This window comes from Ailuropoda melanoleuca, chromosome 3 (genome assembly GCF_002007445.2).
Source record: "Ailuropoda melanoleuca isolate Jingjing chromosome 3, ASM200744v2, whole genome shotgun sequence".
NCBI lineage: Eukaryota > Metazoa > Chordata > Mammalia > Carnivora > Ursidae > Ailuropoda > Ailuropoda melanoleuca.
Genome location: NC_048220.1, coordinates 40,730,254 through 40,750,815, shown reverse-complemented (window position 1 = coordinate 40,750,815; position 20,562 = coordinate 40,730,254). Strand labels below are relative to the sequence as shown.

Here is a 20,562-nt window from a genome sequence, read left to right as displayed (position 1 = left end):
GTTTTAAATGTTTGCATTGTTCTCACTTAGTTTCAAAACTAAACAAACGTTTGGCCCCTGCCAAATAAAAATATTTTTTTAAATACTGTATTAAAAAAAAAAAAAGCTTCCCAAGAGAATCACCTTGTAAACAGGTAAGCTACCATCAACTGCTACTTTACTTGGAGTCCCAAAGCCTACGGTATCTCAACTCGCCTTTCTCTAGCCCAAGGGAAGACCTAGCAGCCACTATGGGCCTGCGCTGGTCCCCATGCTAAGGAAATTTTCATCTCCTAGGCTTGTGAACAGGGAGCTAAGTCATAACTACCAACTGAATCCCCAAACTGAAGTATCTGGTCCTTTGCGGGGGCGGGGGGGGGGGATAATGATGTAACCTGATCACATGACACTATTCAATAGCAGCAAAGTAACTCAATGGGACTAGCAAAACTGTCATAAAATATTGCATATTTTTATGTGATTAAAACATTATTTCAACACTAAATTAAAACTAGAAAAGAAAAACCAGCTTGAGTCCTACCTTTAATTATTCATGATCTATAAAAAGAGACCAGACAACCTGTACACAAAATTAAAAATTTAAGTACACTCTAAGAGTTTTTATTTTCAGTAGGAAACGAGAGTACATTTATTGCCTTTAATTAATACACCTGATGATCAAAATGGAGTCCAACAATAAAATATATAACAAGTCACTGAGTACACAGCAGCAGACTATAAATTATAAACAGGGTGTTTTGAGGAAATCTCTACATTATCCCTAATATTTGAAACCCAGAGTTAGAGACTGGTTTACTCTACAGTCCGGTGAGGTATGATTTTGTTGGGGAGGATTGAAACAGTGCCTCTAACACCAAACCACCTCTGAGCCTCTCAAAAATAATGGACTGCTCCTTCACTTTTCAGAAGTGAGTTTTCTTTTGCACATAAAACTCTTGCCATAAGCACAAATGTACTCATGTGTATGTGCAAGAGTAGTGAGATAATTACATACCTTTGGGGCTTAAATACATCTGGTGTCACATCACACCTTAGGCATATAGTTATTTCATTTTGAACCATTCACTCTGGAGAGTAATTACTCATCCCATAACTTGGTCATAAAAAGCAGAGCTTACTCAGTATTTCAGCAATTATATAGCATAGGTGGATTTTTATATGGTACTTCTGTAAATCAGATAATCAAAACATATACCTTAAAAAGTTAAAGTGCTAGAATTATGACAAGTTATATAGACTTACTAAGCCTTTCACTTGAGACAAGTCTACAAAGTAATCTATAGTTGCTATGGACAGACCCAGCTATGGAATGAAAGTTGAACCCATATGCAGAGTTAATTTGAGGAGAAGGTATGGTGGCAACAGGAATGAGGTCCCAAGAAGGCAAACCAAACAATCCAGGTTTTATGAGGAAGGATAGTGTCCTAACTATCTACTATCTTACATTAGGCAGTCAGGTAGCACCTTTACATTGCCTACTCCCAACTGAAAAATAAAGGTGGAAGGAAGGGGGGAGAGAGAGAGAGAGAGAGAGAGAGAGAGGAGGGAGTGGAGGAAGGGAGGAAGGAAGAAAGAAAGGGGGGGAGGGAGGGTGGAAGGAAGAAAGGCAGGCAGGTCAGTCTTGACACTTCTGACTAGTGGATTCAGCAGCCTCTACAAATGTCCCTTTATAAAAGTCTCATGGTTACACACAGAAGGGAATAAGGAAAAGGAAAAGACCCTGGTGTTGCCCAGAAAGACACATCTAATCTGTCCTTCCCTGCGAACAGAGGAGTTTCTCCAAAACAAAAGAGGGAAAGGAAATTTTAAGGCTTGCTCTAAGAGTTAGAAAGACTTTAGGCTATAATTTATTAGTAAGGAGAGAATGTCCACAGCACTTCAGCACTACTAAATCTCTCCGTCAGGGCTGCTAACACAACCCACCCGCACCCAGAGCTGCCCTCCAGTAACAGTGCGTGTACACCTCAGAAGCTTCACATAGTTTCAGTTACACTTATCTCCTCTTTGAAGTTTCTCCTACATACATTGCCCCCAAGTCTCCCACTAAAATCAAGGAACTGATAAAAGAGAAAATGGTAATTGTTTCAAGCCAAACTATTAATGTCATCAAATGCTGTGAATGAAACTCTTCTTTAAAAAGCTCAGCCAAGAAAAAAGTCATATCCAACTTAGCATCAGCTCCAAGAATCAAGAAGATACTATGGGTCATATTTCCATTACTACTATCAAAACCTGAAAAATAAAATGCAGCACATTCCAGAAATCATGGACCACCAAAGATCAGGAAACTGATTTCTGAATGGTGTCACAGATCAAGAAGGTCTCTGCATGGTTTCTTTCATGTACAGAAAGACAAGCTGCTTTGAGCAACACCAGAAAAGAAGGTGGTACAGTGAAAAGATCCCATTTGAGAAGTAGGAGGCCTGAGTGTCCAGGTCTGGCACAGACTGGCTGAGCACTCCTGGACATGTGACTTAGCATCTTATGCCTCAGTTTCCTCAGGACCAGAATGAAAAGAACACCTTCTCAAAGTTGTTATGAGGGCTGGAGACCATGCTTATAAAACACTGAAACTGCTACTCAGCGTAGAGATGTTTTTCAGCTGCAACTACAGAGAACAGTAAATGAACACAAGTTTCAAATTAGAGTTGACTTCCCACCACCACCAAACAAGCTACTGGGAAGAATTCAAGTTTGTCCAGGAAATAAATTTTTATGGTAGATACCCAACTGATATTTTTTACATGCATCATTCCAGCCTGCTACTTTTAAGTTGATCTAACATGAAGAATCAAAGGTTAACATGACCAAAAAAAAGACTGAAAAACAAAGGCTCAAGGACAGGCAAGAATACAGAGTAATAAACAGGAAAAAATGCTGCACGCAGGCCTGCTATGTGGCCTGCAGTGACCCTGCACACGAGCTCTGTCCCTGCTCACCAAGATGTAATACAGCTGCCCATTCAAGAAAAATGAGAAGAGGGGCGCCTGGGTGGCACAGCGGTTAAGTGTCTGCCTTCGGCTCAGGGCGTGGTCCCAGTGTTGTGGGATCGAGCCCCACATCAGGCTCCTCCACTATGAGCCTGCTTCTTCCTCTCCCACTCCCCCTGCTTGTGTTCCCTCTCTCGCTGGCTGTCTCTATCAAATAAATAAATAAAATCTTTAAAAAAAAAAAAAGAAAAATGAGAAGAGGAGGAAACGAGAACTGACCCACACACGGGCAAGAGAGTCTCCTGCTCTAACCACATGCCCTATCATCCACTCAAAACCTTTGGCTGTTTGGTTTTTCCCCGGTAATACATGACAAGTTGAATTTCTCAGTCCATGTCATATAAACCCACATACCAACACGAGTGACCCTGATACAGGAGCTTCTCAAACTCTTCTATGAAAGTCCCTCTAAAAGCAGAGACGCATGCAAATGTACATCTGGGGAATGTGGGAGCGGCTCAAAGTGACCACCAAACATAGGACCGAGCTGTTTTTCAACTGACGCATTCCTTGTGGCATAGGTGTGGGGATAGAAGGTAGATGGTACCGCTGAGTTAAAGCAGTGCCTCTTCCTGGAGAGTTAGAAAAATATTTTCCAAGTAAAACATTACTTCCTTCATCCATTCATTCAACAAACTTTTGGGAGTCAACTATGTGCAAAGGGTTGTACTAAGAGCTATGGATACAAAAACACATTACCCATCCGTATAAACACACACACACAATGTAATGGGGAAGACCATGTATACCATCACAAAGGAGAGAAGAAGTCTTTGCCAGATTTCTCTGAGCCACAATGACTTAAAATTAACGCATTAACCAGGGAGAAAGAGGATTCCAACCAGAAAAAAAGAACGTGTGCCAAGGCGGCTAGCAGGGCAGCTTGGAGGCTACTGAAGGGCAAGGGAGAAAGATGTGCAAGAGGCAGATGAGGATCCAGGCCAGACCACGCTAGGCCTTGCACACCCACGAACAACTTTAAGTCCTCTGAGCAAAGGGAGGCCACTGAATTCTGTACAAGGAGCACATGCGCAACCTCGCTCTGGCTGCAATATAGATTGTAAGAGCTGATGCATGCCTGTCCAAAGTTTGCAGGCTGATTGTAACACTCTTCCAAATACTTGAAGTCCACTCTCACGCATGTGTATACACACACAGAAAAAAAGCATATTCTGTGAAATAAAAAACCTCTGTGGTACGTATCGGAAGTGCAGAAAGGCCATTAACAAGCCTTTCACTGGATAGCTAAAAAAGAGAGTGGGGTAGATAGGTCACACCAGCACAGTTTTCAAGGGCAAGACTTATGAGATCACCTAAAAATAGAATTGAGGGGAAAAAAGCCATCCAAAACGTCAGATGATCGTAAGCTCTTAAATTTTCACTTGAAACTATTTTTCTCAACACTTTATCTGTACACATTTAAATGAGAAGAAAAAGGTTAATCAACTCTTTTTATTGATTCAAGTTGCCAAAAGAAGGGAAGGTAGATCTCAGCATACAGACGTTTCACCTGAGAAATTCAGAACTGTATCTGAAACTGAGTGCTTTGTAACTTCTTCCATTCTCTGCTTGCCCATGGTAAGTAAATATTCATGGAAGCCTAGAAACTAAACCCCAAGTCACCCGGCTAATCCATAAACTGTCCATTCCATTCATGAATATCACTGAATTGATATTATACATGCCTCTTTCTACTCTCAGAAGAGTAATTCTAGATTTCCAAGTAAAGACAAAATTCATCAATCACAAGGGTCAAAAACAAGGGAAGCATTAAGACATCAAGGCCATGGCATACTTTGTTCAATAATATATATAATGTTTAGCTGCACTAGATCAGGCAACATTTACTATCATAATAAAATATTAATAGAGATTAATCTGTAGATGGTGAAACTTAATGTTTTAAGGTAATGAAACAATTTTTTGAAACAATATTTCCCTTATCTGATTACAAAATCAATACATGATGATTGCAGGCTTTTGGGGAAATACAGAAAATTAGAAGAAAATAATGGAGAAAATTAGGTAAATAATAGAGAAAATTAGGTAAAGGGGGAACACTGCATAACAATGTATTTTCCTCCTGTGTAATTATTTAGAATTCAAGTACTTTCATTCCCATGTGGCTCTCTTAACAGCCTCATGATAGAGGTGACAGAGGTGTAATTATTCACATTTTATAGGGATCAAGGAAGCCCAAAGCCAGTAGGTGATCTGCCTAAGGGTACACAGGTAGTAAGACAAGAGCCAGCAATGAGGACTCTAGTCTCCTGATGGGTCAGACATGTTCTCCAAGCTCATGATCATGTGATTAGCAAATGACACAGTCATAGAAGTGGCCAACTGCCAGTACATAACATGAGCAGTACCTGTGAGCATCAATCTAAGGTAAGAAAATGTACAAAGAGAATTGGATTGTTAATAGAAACATGGTAAAATGCTATGACATGAAATAAGAATAGGAAACTTTACATACCTTCAAATTGTTGAAAAAAAAGCGCTGGTGGGGGGAGGGGTGTCTGGGAGGTCAGGAGGGGGGAGGGCAGGGAGCAGGTGGCAGGGGGGAGAGACCCATCAAACCCACAGTTTGAGAATCTCTTAATTATTTCCTTTTGATGTGAATAAGAACCCAGACAGAAATCATATATTTCCTCTCTGAAAGAGATTGAGTAGAGTAGTTGCTGAAGATGAGAGATCAGACAAAAGTTCCCTTTCAGTCCCAAACAACAACTTCTCAAACAATCTTCCTTTCTCCCCTCTCTCCCTACACACACAGTGGAGTGTGCATGTGCAAACACAGAGTATAATTTTAAAATGATTTACTAATTGCCCCTACTTTGTGAAAAGCAAGAATACACATTTGACTATAGTAACTACACACTTTATAATCTGAACTGGAACACTTACATGAGTGAAAGAGGGGACTGTTGACAATTATGCCAGGAAATGAGGCATAAACTAAGACTGACTAGACAAATGGGAACACATGGCCACCCAATATCTAGATAACCCATCCCTCTCTCATGAACCAAGCATTGGGTTACACCTTTATTATCAAATTATTGTTCAAAACACTGTTTGGTTATCCCATTTTAGGCAAAACTGAGTCTGAAAGCACATTCTACCTCAAGAGAAAGTCATCAGCATTTTGTAGACCAGCTTAATAAACCATTCCTATTAATTAGCCAATGTCTTTTCATAAGATGTCAGATCTTGTGGGATGTTTTGAAGTTATATGTGCTTTGCAAGTCATCTGGAAGAAAAGTTAAAAAAAACTAATTAAATTTATTTTTGCCAGTTTCTTTAAAAAGTGAAATAGCAAATAAAAGGAAAAAGCAATCTCTTAATCCCTCAAAGGCATTTATAATTGAAAGTTATTTTCTTGGATAACTCAAAAGTACTGTTCTACACAGGAATGCCCAATTTATTTTCTATTTAGGGTTGGAATCATCAAATAAATAAACTGCTTTTATAACAGCTTTTTGCCCAATGCTGTTAACAAGTTAGGAAGCTTAAAGAAAAAGTCCCCTCAAATAAGAAAAAGAAACTTTACATCCATAAGGTTATTTGTTTGTGCAGAAATAAACTGATGATAATAAACCAAGTCCTAAAAACTAATCTACCTATCTTGTAGTCATATTCCTATTCAAAATACCTCTTAATAGATTAAATTATAGCAACTCAGATTCAGAAAATCAAGTAGAAATTACAATTTGGAGCTTTTTTTTTCATACAGACACCCACAAAGACTGGCATGTAATCTAAGCTCATTCATGCAAGTAACATTTCGACATCTACTATGTATACACTGCATGGGCACTATTAATAGTTGGCTCTCCTGAATTTAAAATTTGCTAGTACCTTTTTTTTCAATCTAGCAGATACATCTTTCACACCAAAAACGGACTTTGTATTTAAATACTCTCAGATTTTCATCCCAAAGAACAAGACTAAAAATAAACAATGGGCAACTCAAAATGACTCAAACTGTGAATGGCAGAATATTTTTACATTTGTTTGTTAGCACTTCATATTTGGAGTCATCTGATAGCCAACCATTGCTCCATCTATTAAAAAGGCTTAGAAATCTGCAATCCTACAAAGGATGTGATTTTCTGATTTCTCGTAAGAAATCATCTCTCTTTTCCTACAATATTTACATTAAGGATCAGCTCCACAATTGTGTTCTCAAGTTTGGAAAAGGTCATGAATCAGATAGACCAGTATAGTCTCCACAACAACCCCTTGTAGAATTTCAGAAGATCAACCTACTTTCGTTAGAAGAAAACCATATTATCTAAACGTACCCAGTTTACTATATCTTTTTTTAAAAACAGTATGACAGGTCTAGATTTCTTAAGTAAGGCTTCTTAAGAGTCATTACATGATACAATTTTCTAGATTTACTAAATAAGGCTTCTTGCAAGAGTCAGGATCAAAGCTCAATTCTAAAAGAGTAAAAAAGCAAACCAAAAAAGAGAAAACTAGTTGATCCACAATTACAAAGGATCAAAGAGAGAAAGAACAACCCAAAGAAGTAAATTTTTAAAACTAGCCTTTCAAAGATGCAATAGCCAATACATCCCTAAAACTATCATAATGACACAGAACTTTCACAAATTACCTTCTGAATTGTTACTATTTTTAAGAGGAAGAACTAGGGGAGGGAGAAGGTTTTAAGTAAAAAATAAGTTTTTATATAACAACATTAAATATTCGACCCAAAGAAATATAAATTCTTGAAATAAAAATTGTATATTTGAACATGGCTACTTGAATATTTTGTGCTTTTCTATGTTTAACCCACCACAATCACCACTCCTTCCTAAGACCCCAACACACACACACACACACACACACACACACACACAGTTTTAAAAAATACAACCATATCCTTAGGTGTCAAAACACAAACTTCACAGAAGAGCACAAGAACTCAGAAGTCTCACGATTTACCAAACCCAAAAAACAAACCACTGCTAAGCTATGAGCTACTAAGACAAATTCAGATTTAATACATACACTGAATTTTGAATAAACTCATAATCACTGGCTCTTGTATCACCAATTTTTTTCTAACACATCAGAACTTATAAACTATGAAAGTAAATTATTAAAAATGAGCATGAAAAATCATAAATGAAACAAATAACTATTAAAACAAAATTTTTTAAAAACCTGTTTAAAAATAAACATATTTTGCCATAAATTGTTAAAATGAATAGTTTTTTGAAAACTTTTTTCCTACTGCAATTGTCCTTATTAAAAGCAAAAATGCAATACTATCCAGTACTTTAGAATTTCCTGCTATTTATGAAACAGTTTAGATAAAATGCTTTTTAAGTAAGTTGCTAAGAGAGATCCATGAAAACAGCAAGGAAACTGCTCGCAAGTTCCAATAAGGAACGTCATTTGAGCACTTTGCTTATAAGGACTCTAAACAGCACTAGTCAAACTACCTTCGGGCTTTGGTTTTAATCAGGCCAACCTGGTAGTGACATCATTTACATGACTCACCCAAATAAAATCTAAATTACATTAAGGGTCCAGAACATAGTCACTTACCTACTAACATCCAGTAGATTACAATGTTCTATGAATCATATTAAATTATATCAATAGATTATGTATCTATCTGTCTATATAGATGAACACCCATCTAGAAGAACCATATACAGACAGATCAATGGATATTTTTCCAAGACACCTTTGGAATAACTACTATATCCACTAACTGCAGAAAGACACCAAATGGCATAATTACTACACTATGTTAGAGCTGAGCGTACTTGATAATCTATACCCAAGACATTTTGATTGTATTTCCTAACGAAATTTTTATTTTCACCCTAAGTAAAAAAATAAATAAAATATTCTCAGCAACAGCAAGCTGCCCAATTTGCTCTTATCCAAAATGTAACCACCTTGTTTTAAGATGCAAAAATGTAGGGGTGCCTGGGTGGCTCAGCCGTGAAGAGTCTGCCTTCGGCTCAGGTCATGATCCCAGGGTCCTGGGATCGAGGCTGCACCAGGCTTCCCGCTCAGCAGGAAGCCTGCTTCTCCCTCTCCCACTCTCCCTGCTTGTGTTCCCTCTCTCGCTGTCTCTCTTTGTCAAATAAATAAAATCTTAAAAAAAATTTTTTTTAAAGATGCAAAAATGTAAATAAACTCTGTAACATCTGCCTTCTCTAAGCTATTAGACCAGAAATTCACCTTTCACTAAATCCCTCAGCTAAACTTTCTTATTCCACAAGTGAATTCAGCTGAATTCAACCAGTAACTACCTTCAAGACAAAGTGAAGGAAAAAAAAATCAATTTGATTCTATTTCTAGTTATTTTGGCCAATTATTTTGTGCTACCTTAAGAAGGACATCAGATCAATGCACTAACTAAATGTTATCCTGCCATTCAACAGATCTAAGTATACTACACCACTAGTCATTGAATAAGTGAATACCCATCATCCCTGGTTCTATCCATATTCAGTGTAGTCCATGGTATGCTGAAAATCATCCCTAACACAACTCTCAGCTTTTCTATGTACCACTGTGGAAAGAATATACACAATGTTCTTACCGAAGTCCCTTCCAAAGATACAGATTCACACGCCAACATTCTTTTTACTTTTTCTGAAAAACATTCAAGAACAAATACAACACACTTTTCATTTGGAGCGCATCTAGAAATCAAGTACTGAAATTCACATGTGCAGCCGAAAAGTTTAAAACTCACTCTGCAAATAAAATCCACATAATGCTGGCTGTAGAATATACAGAATCTAGACCCAGATACTGATATTCCAAATACCTACCTGCTCCCTACAAAAATAAATAGTAAGCTTTTGGGGGGAGAGACATATTCCTACAGCATTAACCAAACCTAACCACACACAACCGTGTTAGCTAAGGGAACACTGACAACTGTAGAAAAAACAGTACAAGTGTTTTTTTAAAATGTCTGACGACACCTGTAATTATATAAACCAATTCAGACTCTACAACTTCAACAGCAATGGCAATTTTAAAAGATGCCCAAGGCATAGTAAATAAGTCTGGCAAACTTCACACTGCTTGGTGCCACCACAAAACCAAAATTACTGAGCAGGATGGAAGTGTGACCTGATAAGGCAATTCTTAAATCTTTCTCCCATCTAACATAGTTATAGTAATATGATGACCACTATCAAAAATCAATCCTTTCTAAAAATAAACATGTACATCCCATTTCAAAATAGAAGAGGTAAGTAGAGTATCATAGTGGAGAATATGTCTTTAGTCTGAAAATTACTTTAGTCAGATAACTGAAAAGTTAGAGGTTTTTGACATTTGCCAGCAGTCCCACAACGTGCTGGCCCTGTGCCATCATGGCCTGGTGCCAGCCTGATGCAGGGCTAGGCTAAAAATAGCAGCCAAGCAGCAGCTGGAACACATAGGTCCTTGTGACCTCAGCTTTATTTCCCTAAATCAAGGGAGGCTGGAGGGAGGAGACAACTCCAGGCAAAGAAGGGAACAGAATAAGCTCTTGGCTAGTATTTCCTACCTCTTCAGGATTTCTTCCCTTTTCCCTACCACTCCCTCTCCCTCTTACTCCCTACTCCCTCCACTCCATTCCCCCACACTCAAAAAAGGAAGAGAAAGAAGGGCAGTGAGGCAAGGAGAGAAAGAAAGAAGACAGTGGAAAGCTGAAGAAGGCTGGGTTCAGAGGCTCCTCCACCTCCTATCCTCAAGTCTCACTTGATTCTACCATCATCACAAAGCAGCCATTGGTCATTTCAGTCCTCAGCTTTACCGTGGTCTACAGGAAGTAGAAGAAAAAAATCACACAGGTGACTGGCAGGGAAGGGGAGGCCTAAAAGACTGTGCGAGGAGTACAAAATCCTAAGTGCTCAAGAAGCATAAAGAGTGCTAAAAAAACAAAGTCCTAAAGAAATAGAGCAAACGTATAAAAAAAGGTCCTCACTCATCACATATAAACCAATCAGATTACAAATTTTTGGTATTTGAGTTTTAGGGGTTGATTTTATGACAAATATTTATAAAAGCCATGACCATCTTCTCTGTAGAAATGAGTTAATACAAAGCAGTGGCAGAAACAAAGGTTGAGCGTAACCAAATACAGTGCTGCCTTCAACTTCCACAGGCCTTCACCAAGAAAGATCAATGAGACACTAGAAGAAGAGGCTCCAGGCTCTGCCCGTTATACTGGAATTATAAAATATCTACACTTCATTTATAAAAATGCTGGTCACTGTCAGCAAATATTTTAACAGGTTCGATGTGGCACATACAGCATTCGAAATTATACTGATCTAATTAAGTGAGGGGGCTTAAATCTTGCTTCTGTGGACACACTCTACATGCTATCTTCCTATGCATATTTTCTATATAATATCTTCCGTCATTAAAGATCTGACACCAATTAACAATGAAAAATGCATTAAGTAAACAGAGAGACTGTTAAATACAGCAGGATCAGGCAGGCAGTGAGTCACCTGAATTTTAAGCACATTAATTCACTAAATGAGCTTCCAATTTATCTGATCAGCTTATTCGGTTAGTAAGAGTTTAAATGTACTGATAGGTCCTACTGCATCCTTCAAATTAACATCTTTTCCAATACACTCTCTCTCTCAAAAAATATTAAATCTTTTTACCAGCAACAAGAAACAGTATGATTTTTTAATCATAACACTTAAAAGGGGCCTTAAAATGAAATATATAGTTTCTTAAATACACCTTGAGAGATTACCTTTGCTTCATATATATCACATTTAGATCTAACCTAAAAGTCATTCCTCTTTCAAAAGTTAAAAATGTCCAATGGAAGATGATCAAAATCACCCCCACAACCATATTCCAAAGCTGAAATTCATTCATAAAAGGAATTTTTGAAATGCAGTGTTTCAAGTCAAATTTTTAAATATATGTTAAAAATTATAGCTGTGATCACAATTTAAAATTCTGGATACTATGAAAATCACTCTAGAAAGCAGAAAGACTATAAATGTGAAGATGAACCTTCTGGAGTAGTTAATGATGACACATCATGGATACTGCCCATGTACCAGCCTGTGTGACTAGGCAAAAGCCACTTTCACTTTTCTCCTATGCTTTGGTTTCCCCATCTGTAAAATGAAGATGATAAAAGTACCTACCTCACAGAACTGTGAAGAAATATAAAGTGCTTGGAGCAGTACCCGACATAAGGTTAAGGCTATAAAAGTGTTAACTACTCTTATACTTACTATTAGTATTAGTAGATATTGCAACACTAGTGTTACAGAGGCTCACTGTAAATCATGCTCAGCTCAGGCAAGAAAAGCCCCCAATCATACAAGAGGTCTTTCAGAGTTGGAGAGATTACCAAAGTTTTGAGATCATATCAATTACATGAAAAACCCTATATACATCTAGCGGCTACGTAAATACCATCTACTGGCATAAGGGTAGGGTACACTGACAAAAACATTGAAAAACTTACAAAAACAGGTCAAACATAGACACAACTGGTTTTCATAAATATACTAAATTCAGAGCAACCAAATTTCTTACTGGGTATTAACTTCTGTTGTTCCGCATTAGCATCTCTTTACTACATAGATGTACAAGTGTAGGAGTACATTCATCTGCGTTCACATGGCTGTAAGACAGTTTCATACAGTTAACACTCGTGACTAACTTTTTCAAAACTTTCATCTCATCTTAGAACCTCTACAATTTCCAAATATCTACAAATATTTCACATACCACGTATTTAGCATGCTAGAATCACTGCTTAACTGAAGCCACTAGATTTTGGCCTGCTACTAAAAAGCTGTAAAATACTTTATAACATTCGATAAAATGTTAGCTAAATAATCTCTCTAGTCATTCTACATTCAAGAATATGCCTGTCCTGGGGCGCATGGCTAGCTCAGTCAGTGGACCATGCACAGCTACTGATCTCAGGGTTGTGGGTTCGAGCCCTACATTGGGTACAGAGATTGCTTAAAAATAAAATCTTTTAAAAAATAATAATAATAATGTTTGTGCTGGGGCACCTTGCTGCTTCAGTCAGTGGAGCAGGCAACTCTTAATGTCGGGTTGTGGGTTCAAGTCCCACAATGGGTATGGAGATAACTTCCAGATAAAAAAAACTTAAAAAAAAGGGGGGGGTGTATGTTTGTCCTGAGTTCTGGAGTTTTGTAAAACTTACCAAACAATCCCAGCAAAGTAAGAGGCAGCCTGAATCATGGAAAAACAGAAATTCAAGGTTTAACTTTGCAATTTACTATCCCTCCCTGGACAAATTACTCAACATGTCTGGGCCTCGGCTCTAACAAGTAGATAACCACTATCATCAGAAAACATTCTGTAAAAACAGCTTCTCATCTGGTAGCATATTTTAAGAAGAAACAGCACACTGCATCTGTACACAAGGGTCACTGGAATATGCTTTGGGTAATGATACTCAAATGACACCTGGGTTCATCTCCTTTTGTGCTCACTTGTGAACATCAAATTAGTTACAAATACATAAATAAATACATGTAAATATATACAATACATATTAACTGACACCAAACTAATTATCACTTAGGAATCGCACAAATATAGAACACTTAGCATATCCTTAGCAACACAGTTCACTTATTATTTGCTGAAAGTCAATCTTTAAATTTCAAATGAAAACCAAATTTTGACCTGCATTCTCTCTAAAGCTTGCTTTAGCTACCTTTTCTAAATGAGAAAAATAAAGGAAGCATCCTATTTTTAAAGAACTGAAAACCATGTGCAAAGCGTATTCTTAGCAAAACACAGGGCACTGAAGGCAAAAACTGGAAAGATACTCAGGTTTTTAGAACAAATCTAACCAACATACTTTATTTTTGAGACTCGGGCTAGGACTGAGAAACTAGAGTCTATTTCCATGGGGCAAGGCTATGTAATATTTTTTGCCAAATTACCACGTGGTACTGATTCTCAAAAGGAGATGGAGAATCTTTCCATCCATTTCAAGAAGGAAACAGTTTATGTTTTCTAATTTACAGTAATCCCCAAACATTTACGTATGTCAAAAAATTAATAAACCAAGAAAATTAAATTAGGCTTTCTGATTGTGAGAAAGCACTGTTCTTGATATATCACAGTAATTTGAAAGATAACTAAAAATGGTTTTGTGGGTTCCATGTAGTTTATTAACACTTTAAAAATAGTTGCCTAAAATCTGCGTTGTTTCTAAGATGTTTATAACTTACCTATAATAATCTTTCTTTTTTGGATATTTGTCCTCTTAAATGTAACAGCTGGAGGTCAACAGCAGTTCAAGTTTAATGACTGTCCCTATAAAAATTTGTAACACCACAAGAGTTCGTTTTATCTTATGTATATATAACTAAGCTTCTTAAAGGTACCAAATTCATTTTGAATTATTGAAGAAAACTGGTTTTCTAAGATAAAAATATAGAGCATGTAAGCATGTGGAATTACTACAGATCCAATCATGCAGTTTTTAAAAGGGTCAGCTTTCTTAAAACACAACATCAGTATTCCTCCACAGCCATCCTGTTCACTGAACACGTTACCAGCTGAAATCAAACATTATTAACTAAGCCTTTAATATGAGTGTGACCAGAAAAGATAAACTGGTTTCTGTCTTTCCAAATTAAACATTCAGAGTTAGAATTGATGGCAATTGATTACCCATTGTAAAAACAAAAGAGGTCCAGGATAAACATCTTAAAAATCGGCTAAGACATACTTAAGACAATAATGACTTGAGTTGTTCAATTAATTGCAATAATTCTTCTATTAAGGCATCCTGATCCTTCTAAAAGAAAAAGCATCAAGGATGAAATTCAACCGTACAGTTTAAAATAATGGGGATGGCCTTTTCCTCTTCAACGCAAAGGTATAATCAGAATACAACTATAGGGCAAGAAATTAAAGACTGAAGCAAGAGTAAAGATGTTTCCTTAATTGAAATCTGCAATTCACCTTCCAGTATTACTGAAATCTTTTGGCTACAAAAAATTTTGTTTCCTGAACACTTTAGATTTCCTCTCTGGACCAATATTAGCCATCAGAGAACTAAGTTTGCAACAAATTGCAAGATTTTCTTGCCTAAAATTGAAATTCTAACTTTCCACAGAAGAATGCTGAGCACATCTGAGGTATGCAGATACTTTCAAAAATCAACAACTGTAAGCAAATCAAACATTTCAACTGGCACAGAATAAAAAATACATATGCAACTATAGTTTCAGAATGTTTCCTTTTGTGTACTTCTTCACTAATCAAAAGGCAGAAAACTTACAGGATCTGATTTTAAACCATTCTATATTATCACTTTACTCTAGAAAATGCTTTCACTGAAATTACAATCACCAATAAACAAAATACCCAATTCTGAAAGTGCATCTAGAATCACATCTTTACATAACAATCTCTGGTCTATAAAGAAAATCAAAACACTCAAAGAAATACCAACAAGTTCGCCTTAAATAAATTAAGTGATTAAAAATTTTATCCATCTTAATTCTAAAAAAGATTCCCCTTTACTGCCTTGCCACCCACTAAAACAAGAAATTTTAAGTTATGAATCTGAAAAGATCATATAATGTGTTTACCAAAGCGTTAATAGAGTTCTGGACAATATTCTTTTCTCCTAAAAGTTTCCACCAAAACAAAACAAACCAAAAAAAAGCGCAACTCCTTTTAAAACTTATCTCCTTCCTGCCCATACCAAACACAAGACCCCAGTTTTGTTTAAACGCTTTTTGCTTTTAAAATGATTAGTCACAAATAAGGAAACGTGTCTGTTTCAAAACAAAACTGAATGCATACTAATCTTCAGAAAGGGAACACATGTACCCCAAAACCAAAAATATAAACTAATTAAAAAACACAAGAGTAATTTTTCTAAAATTTTATTACAAAAATAGATGCTTCTTTTTCTACTTTGAAGAAAAATCTGACCGTAACATAATCGTAATATGAAAAGTAAAGTTACTTCCAAAACTTTGCCCATCCATTTGACTGCCCTTCTCTACAGATATCCACTATTCAATGGTTGCTTGTATAGCCGTCCAGACATTTTTATACATCTGTAAGTAAAGTCTATCTTTTTTGTTTTAAATAGAAATTACAGCCTACTGTATGAACAGATGACTTGTTTTTAAATGAATATTCTGGTCCCCTTTTTTTGTCATTATATAGATTTCTCTCCTTCACTCTTTTTCATGGTTGCATAGAATTCCTTTGAGGTACTTTTTTTTTTTTTTTAAGATTTTATTTATTTATTTGACAGAGATAGAGACAGCCAGCGAGAGAGAGAGAGGGAACACAAGCAGGGGGAGTGGGAGAGGAAGAAAGGCTCATAGCAGAGGAGCCTGATGTGGGGCTCGATCCCATAACACCGGGATCACGCCCTGAGCCGAAGGCAGAGGCTTCATCGCTGTGCCACCCAGGCACCCCCCCCTTTGAGGTACTTCTTAACCACTGCCCTTCTGATGGAAATTTCCACTGACTCCAGCTTTTCAGTATTACAAATCATACTACAATGAGCACTGCTCACTGTACAGAACATCTCTGTGCACTGATATCAATATAACTGTCAGAGAAATTTCTAGAAATGACACAAAAAAGACTGAGGCAAGCAGCTGGAGAGGCAGCATCTTCTCCCATCTCCTCACCCAATTCTGGGTACTATCTACCCATCCTTTTTGTCTTCACCAATGTGGCAGATGAACATGGCGTGTCACCTTCACTTGTGTCTCCTTATGTAAAACTGAAGACAAATTTATCAATCATCTGCATTTCTTTGTGAAAGGTGTTGCCCATTTTTTAACTTACTCATCTTTCTCTTTGTTATTTTTTAAACTAATTTTTCAGAGTTCTCTGTTAGCCTCCAACATGCTGCACATATTTGCCTCAGTTAGCTAATAACTTACCATGTTTTCAGTCCTACAGAAAATTTTAGGTTTTTTTATCTAATTTGTTTGTCTTTTAATTTGAGTTGTCTTTATAATTTCAGCTCCAGATCATATTAGGAAAGCTCTTTGCCAGGCAAAATTTGGGGGAAATTTTTTTACGTGACTTCTAAAATTATTACTTCAATGATGTCAATAATATTAACATACAAGCACCCTCAGCGATGGCTCCCTTCTAATGTACCATTATTTAATAAAAATAAGCCAACCATACTTACTCTAAAATCTCCTATAATCAACTGATGGATAGCTCTGCACCAATTAAATACCGTTTACAACTACTACATCAAAGGCTTAATTTTTTTCCTTTAAATTTCTTCTTAAAATAGGAGTTGAAAAATAACGAACAAGTATGTTTAATTTCTGGGAAGTCCCAATTCTCTCACCCTCAATTCTTAAATAATCTTCAACAGCATCAATATAAGATGAAGTCCAAAAACTAGATTTTACCTAATGCATCTATAATTTAGTCAACTTTACAAAAGTCAGTGAATACTTCCTGTACAAACAAACTTGTAATTTTGCAATACCAGAAAATCGCTTACAGTCCTATCGTGGTATCATGTTCTTTTCATTTCAGGTTCTAAAGCTAAAACGACTTCTACCTCAGCTTGTAAAATTATAAAATAAGCCTCTTGCGTTAGTACAGCGATTCAATCCACCAATTAAAGCTAAATTAGATGGTTAATCTAGCCATTCTCTCCATTCTCCATCGAGAACAAAAATCCTGGTCCTAAGTTTTCTATCTCACAGTGCCAGCTGCCAGGCGTTTAACAGCCTTCCATCTCATAAGCTGACTGGCACAACAAGTAATACAACTTGGAAGTTAAGGAAACTGGCAAAACTCAGAGCGGAAAAAAGAATATTTTCCACAATTTGTACAGCACTTGCTTAGCACGTATGTAAGTGTTTCCGAAAGGGTGGTCAACTCTTCAAACTATGCAAGAACCATCACACCGCTTCACATCAACCACTGCCAACTCCATTCAGTGGCCTCCTTCCCCTTTGGGGACTATTCAAAAAGTTACTATTTTCTTTTACAACTCACCCAGGCCTCTTCACTGATGAAAGCAGGCAAAGCCCACGCTGTGTGTCTGTCTCCGGGAGAAGATTGCATCTTTTATTTATCGCCCCTTGGCTTTATTTTCACAGTGAATTCCTGGCTTAAATGTAATCAGCCAAGAAACCCTCCCTATGTGCTCTCCTGTCATTCCTCATTGCTTGCAAGCAGAGTCAAGCACAGAAGGGGGAAAAAAAAAAACCACTCAACATTGCCAGCCAAGCCATAAAAATTCCCAAACTCTAGTCTGGTTATACTGAGAAACCATGGATGTACTTCAATCCATTTCAACCCAGCAGGAAATAAGGGGGACGAGGGGGTTGGGGAAAGAGGTATAACTTTAAAGAATGCTAATTAGATTTTTTTTAAAGAAGAAGAATGGAGAGCCCCAAAAGTTAAACCCCTTCTAGAAATAAGGAAAAAGTACAGAATGTAGAAAAGACAACACTGGGGGCCGCCTCTGGAAATAAATGACCATGAAGAAAATCACGTTTGCAGATTGCATTAGAATTCAAATTAACCAGAGAGGATTAAAGAAATCTTCATTCTCTTTTGGGGCCCCTATCCAGACCCCCACCCGACTCCCAAAGAGAAGGATAAAAAGAAAGGATGAAAAGATGAAAAATCACAGACAGTGAGGTCTCCCATTCATTAGGTACCATGCTCACCACCACAACACTATTTAAAGTAGACAGCAATACGGGAAGGGGGGACAGAAATATGCCGTTTGCAACCAGGAGAAAAATACGGGGAGAAGGGAGTTTCATAATAGCATTGTTCTTTTCAGTCCAGCCCAAACATCCCCATCCTACGGCTGAAAAAGATATCTGGCCAGAAAAAAACACTGGAGATAGAGAGCGAAGACAGGGAAAGCTTTTAAACTCGGTTTTTGAGAAAACTCTCATGGTCTGTCAGAGAAAGGACGGCTGTGCAGCTTTAAATCACAAGTCCTTCTCTGGTCTTTGTCAAATACCTTCTACTTTACAAGCTCTGAAAAGAAATAAAGAGACTCTTTTGTTTGGGTCCCCCTTTTCGGAGGGTGACAGAAAACTGAAAGGGGCACAAATAAACCTGAAAATGAGAACAAAGTGCGGGGTCGCGCCCGACTGCCAGGCGGCCGCGCCTGGATGGACACTGCGCGGCCGCGGAGCCCCTCCGCCTCGCGCTCCTGCCTCCACCGGCTGCGAGCGCAAAGCCCGTAACTGCTCCCTGCGGCTCGCCCCGCGCACGGCCACCGGCCACCCAGCGCTAACCAAACTCCGGCGGCAGGGGCCCCGGGCACCGCCGCGCCCGGCAGGAAAGGGAAGCGCCAGCCGCTCCTTCCCGGGCTCGCGCCCATCGACTCAGGAACGCCCTCGGGGGGAGAGAGGTCTCGGTGGAGAAAGGGTCCGGCCCGCCGCCCCCTCCCTCCCGCGCTGCTCCTAGGCAGGGGAGGCGCGGGGAATTAAACAGACATTTAAATCCCGGGGCCGCCGGCGGAGCTCGCCCGGGCCAGACCAGACGCCACGACTCCGGAGAGCGCCGCGGCCGCCAGCCCGTCGGAGCCCCGAGAGGAGCGGCAGCCGAGCGGCGTTAAAATGTAGTCCCCACCCCTCCAAAAGAGGGGGCGGGGAGGGGGAGAGAGGAGAAAGAAAGAGGAGCGAGCGGCAGACAAGGGTAGAGGGCAGGGAGAGCGCAGAGTGCGGCCGGGCCGCCGGCTCGGCCCCGGCCGGCATTGTCTGTGCGGCCCGCGCCCCCTCCCCCGCCCCGCACGGCCCCGCCACACACACCCTCCGCCAGAGCCCGGCCGTCCGCCTGCGCCTTTGTCCACAACCACCCCCCAAAAGGGCGAGCAGCGCTCCGGGACGTGCTCCCCGGGAGGAGGGCGGGGTGCTGAGCGGGCCGGGGGCACCCGACAACCCAACCCAGCAACCCCGCCGCGGGGCGAGTCCTGCTGATTCCATTTCCCACTCGCGCTGGCCCGTCCGGGGAGACGGAGGCGGGGAGGGGCGAAGAGGAAATGGGCGCTCCGCTCCGGAGGACGGTCCAGGGCGGTGAGGGCACCAAGCGGGGGTGCGGACGCACGGCAGGCTGAGGGGCTGCCCGGAGGAGAGGGGGCGGGCGCCCCCCCGAGGGACTGACGGACGGACGGACAGACGGCTCCACGGCTGCCCCGTGACTCACCGACTTGCAGGACGTTGTCGACGCAGCCGCTCTCCAGCAGCGCGATGCCCCGGCGGAAGGGCAGCCGTGTCTCGTCGCCGCCGTCTGCCGCCCCAGCGGCCCCCACCGACGGGGCCCCGGCCCCGGCGGCGGCGGCGGCGGCGGCGGCAACCCTCCCCACCCCCTGCTGGTGCTCCCACAGGCTGCGGTTCTCGGCGCTTAGCTCGTCCAGCCGCCGCTCCAGCTCGTCGATGCGCTGGCGCTGGGTGTGGATGAGGCTCTGCTGGTTCTGCACGATGGCCGTGAGCTCCTTGAGGTAGAGCACGGCACGCACCGGGTTCTCCAGCAGGCTCTCCATGCCGCCCGCCGCCGCCTGCGCCCTGCCTGCGCCTCGGCGGGC

At 39.8% G+C, this 20,562-nt stretch overlaps 1 protein-coding gene across 1 annotated transcript in view; it reads right to left on the bottom strand.

The window, feature by feature from the left end:
* ZSWIM6 (zinc finger SWIM-type containing 6) overlaps positions 1-20,520 on the bottom strand; it is a 186,202-nt gene extending 165,682 nt beyond the window's left edge. The window contains exons 1-2 of the mRNA XM_034655634.1: positions 20,370-20,520; positions 20,184-20,327 (exon numbers count right to left, since the gene is read on the bottom strand). Of these exons, the coding sequence (XP_034511525.1) occupies positions 20,184-20,327; positions 20,370-20,520 (295 nt within the window). The remainder of the gene's footprint in view (positions 1-20,183; positions 20,328-20,369) is intronic.
* Positions 20,521-20,562: the final 42 nt, after the last annotated feature.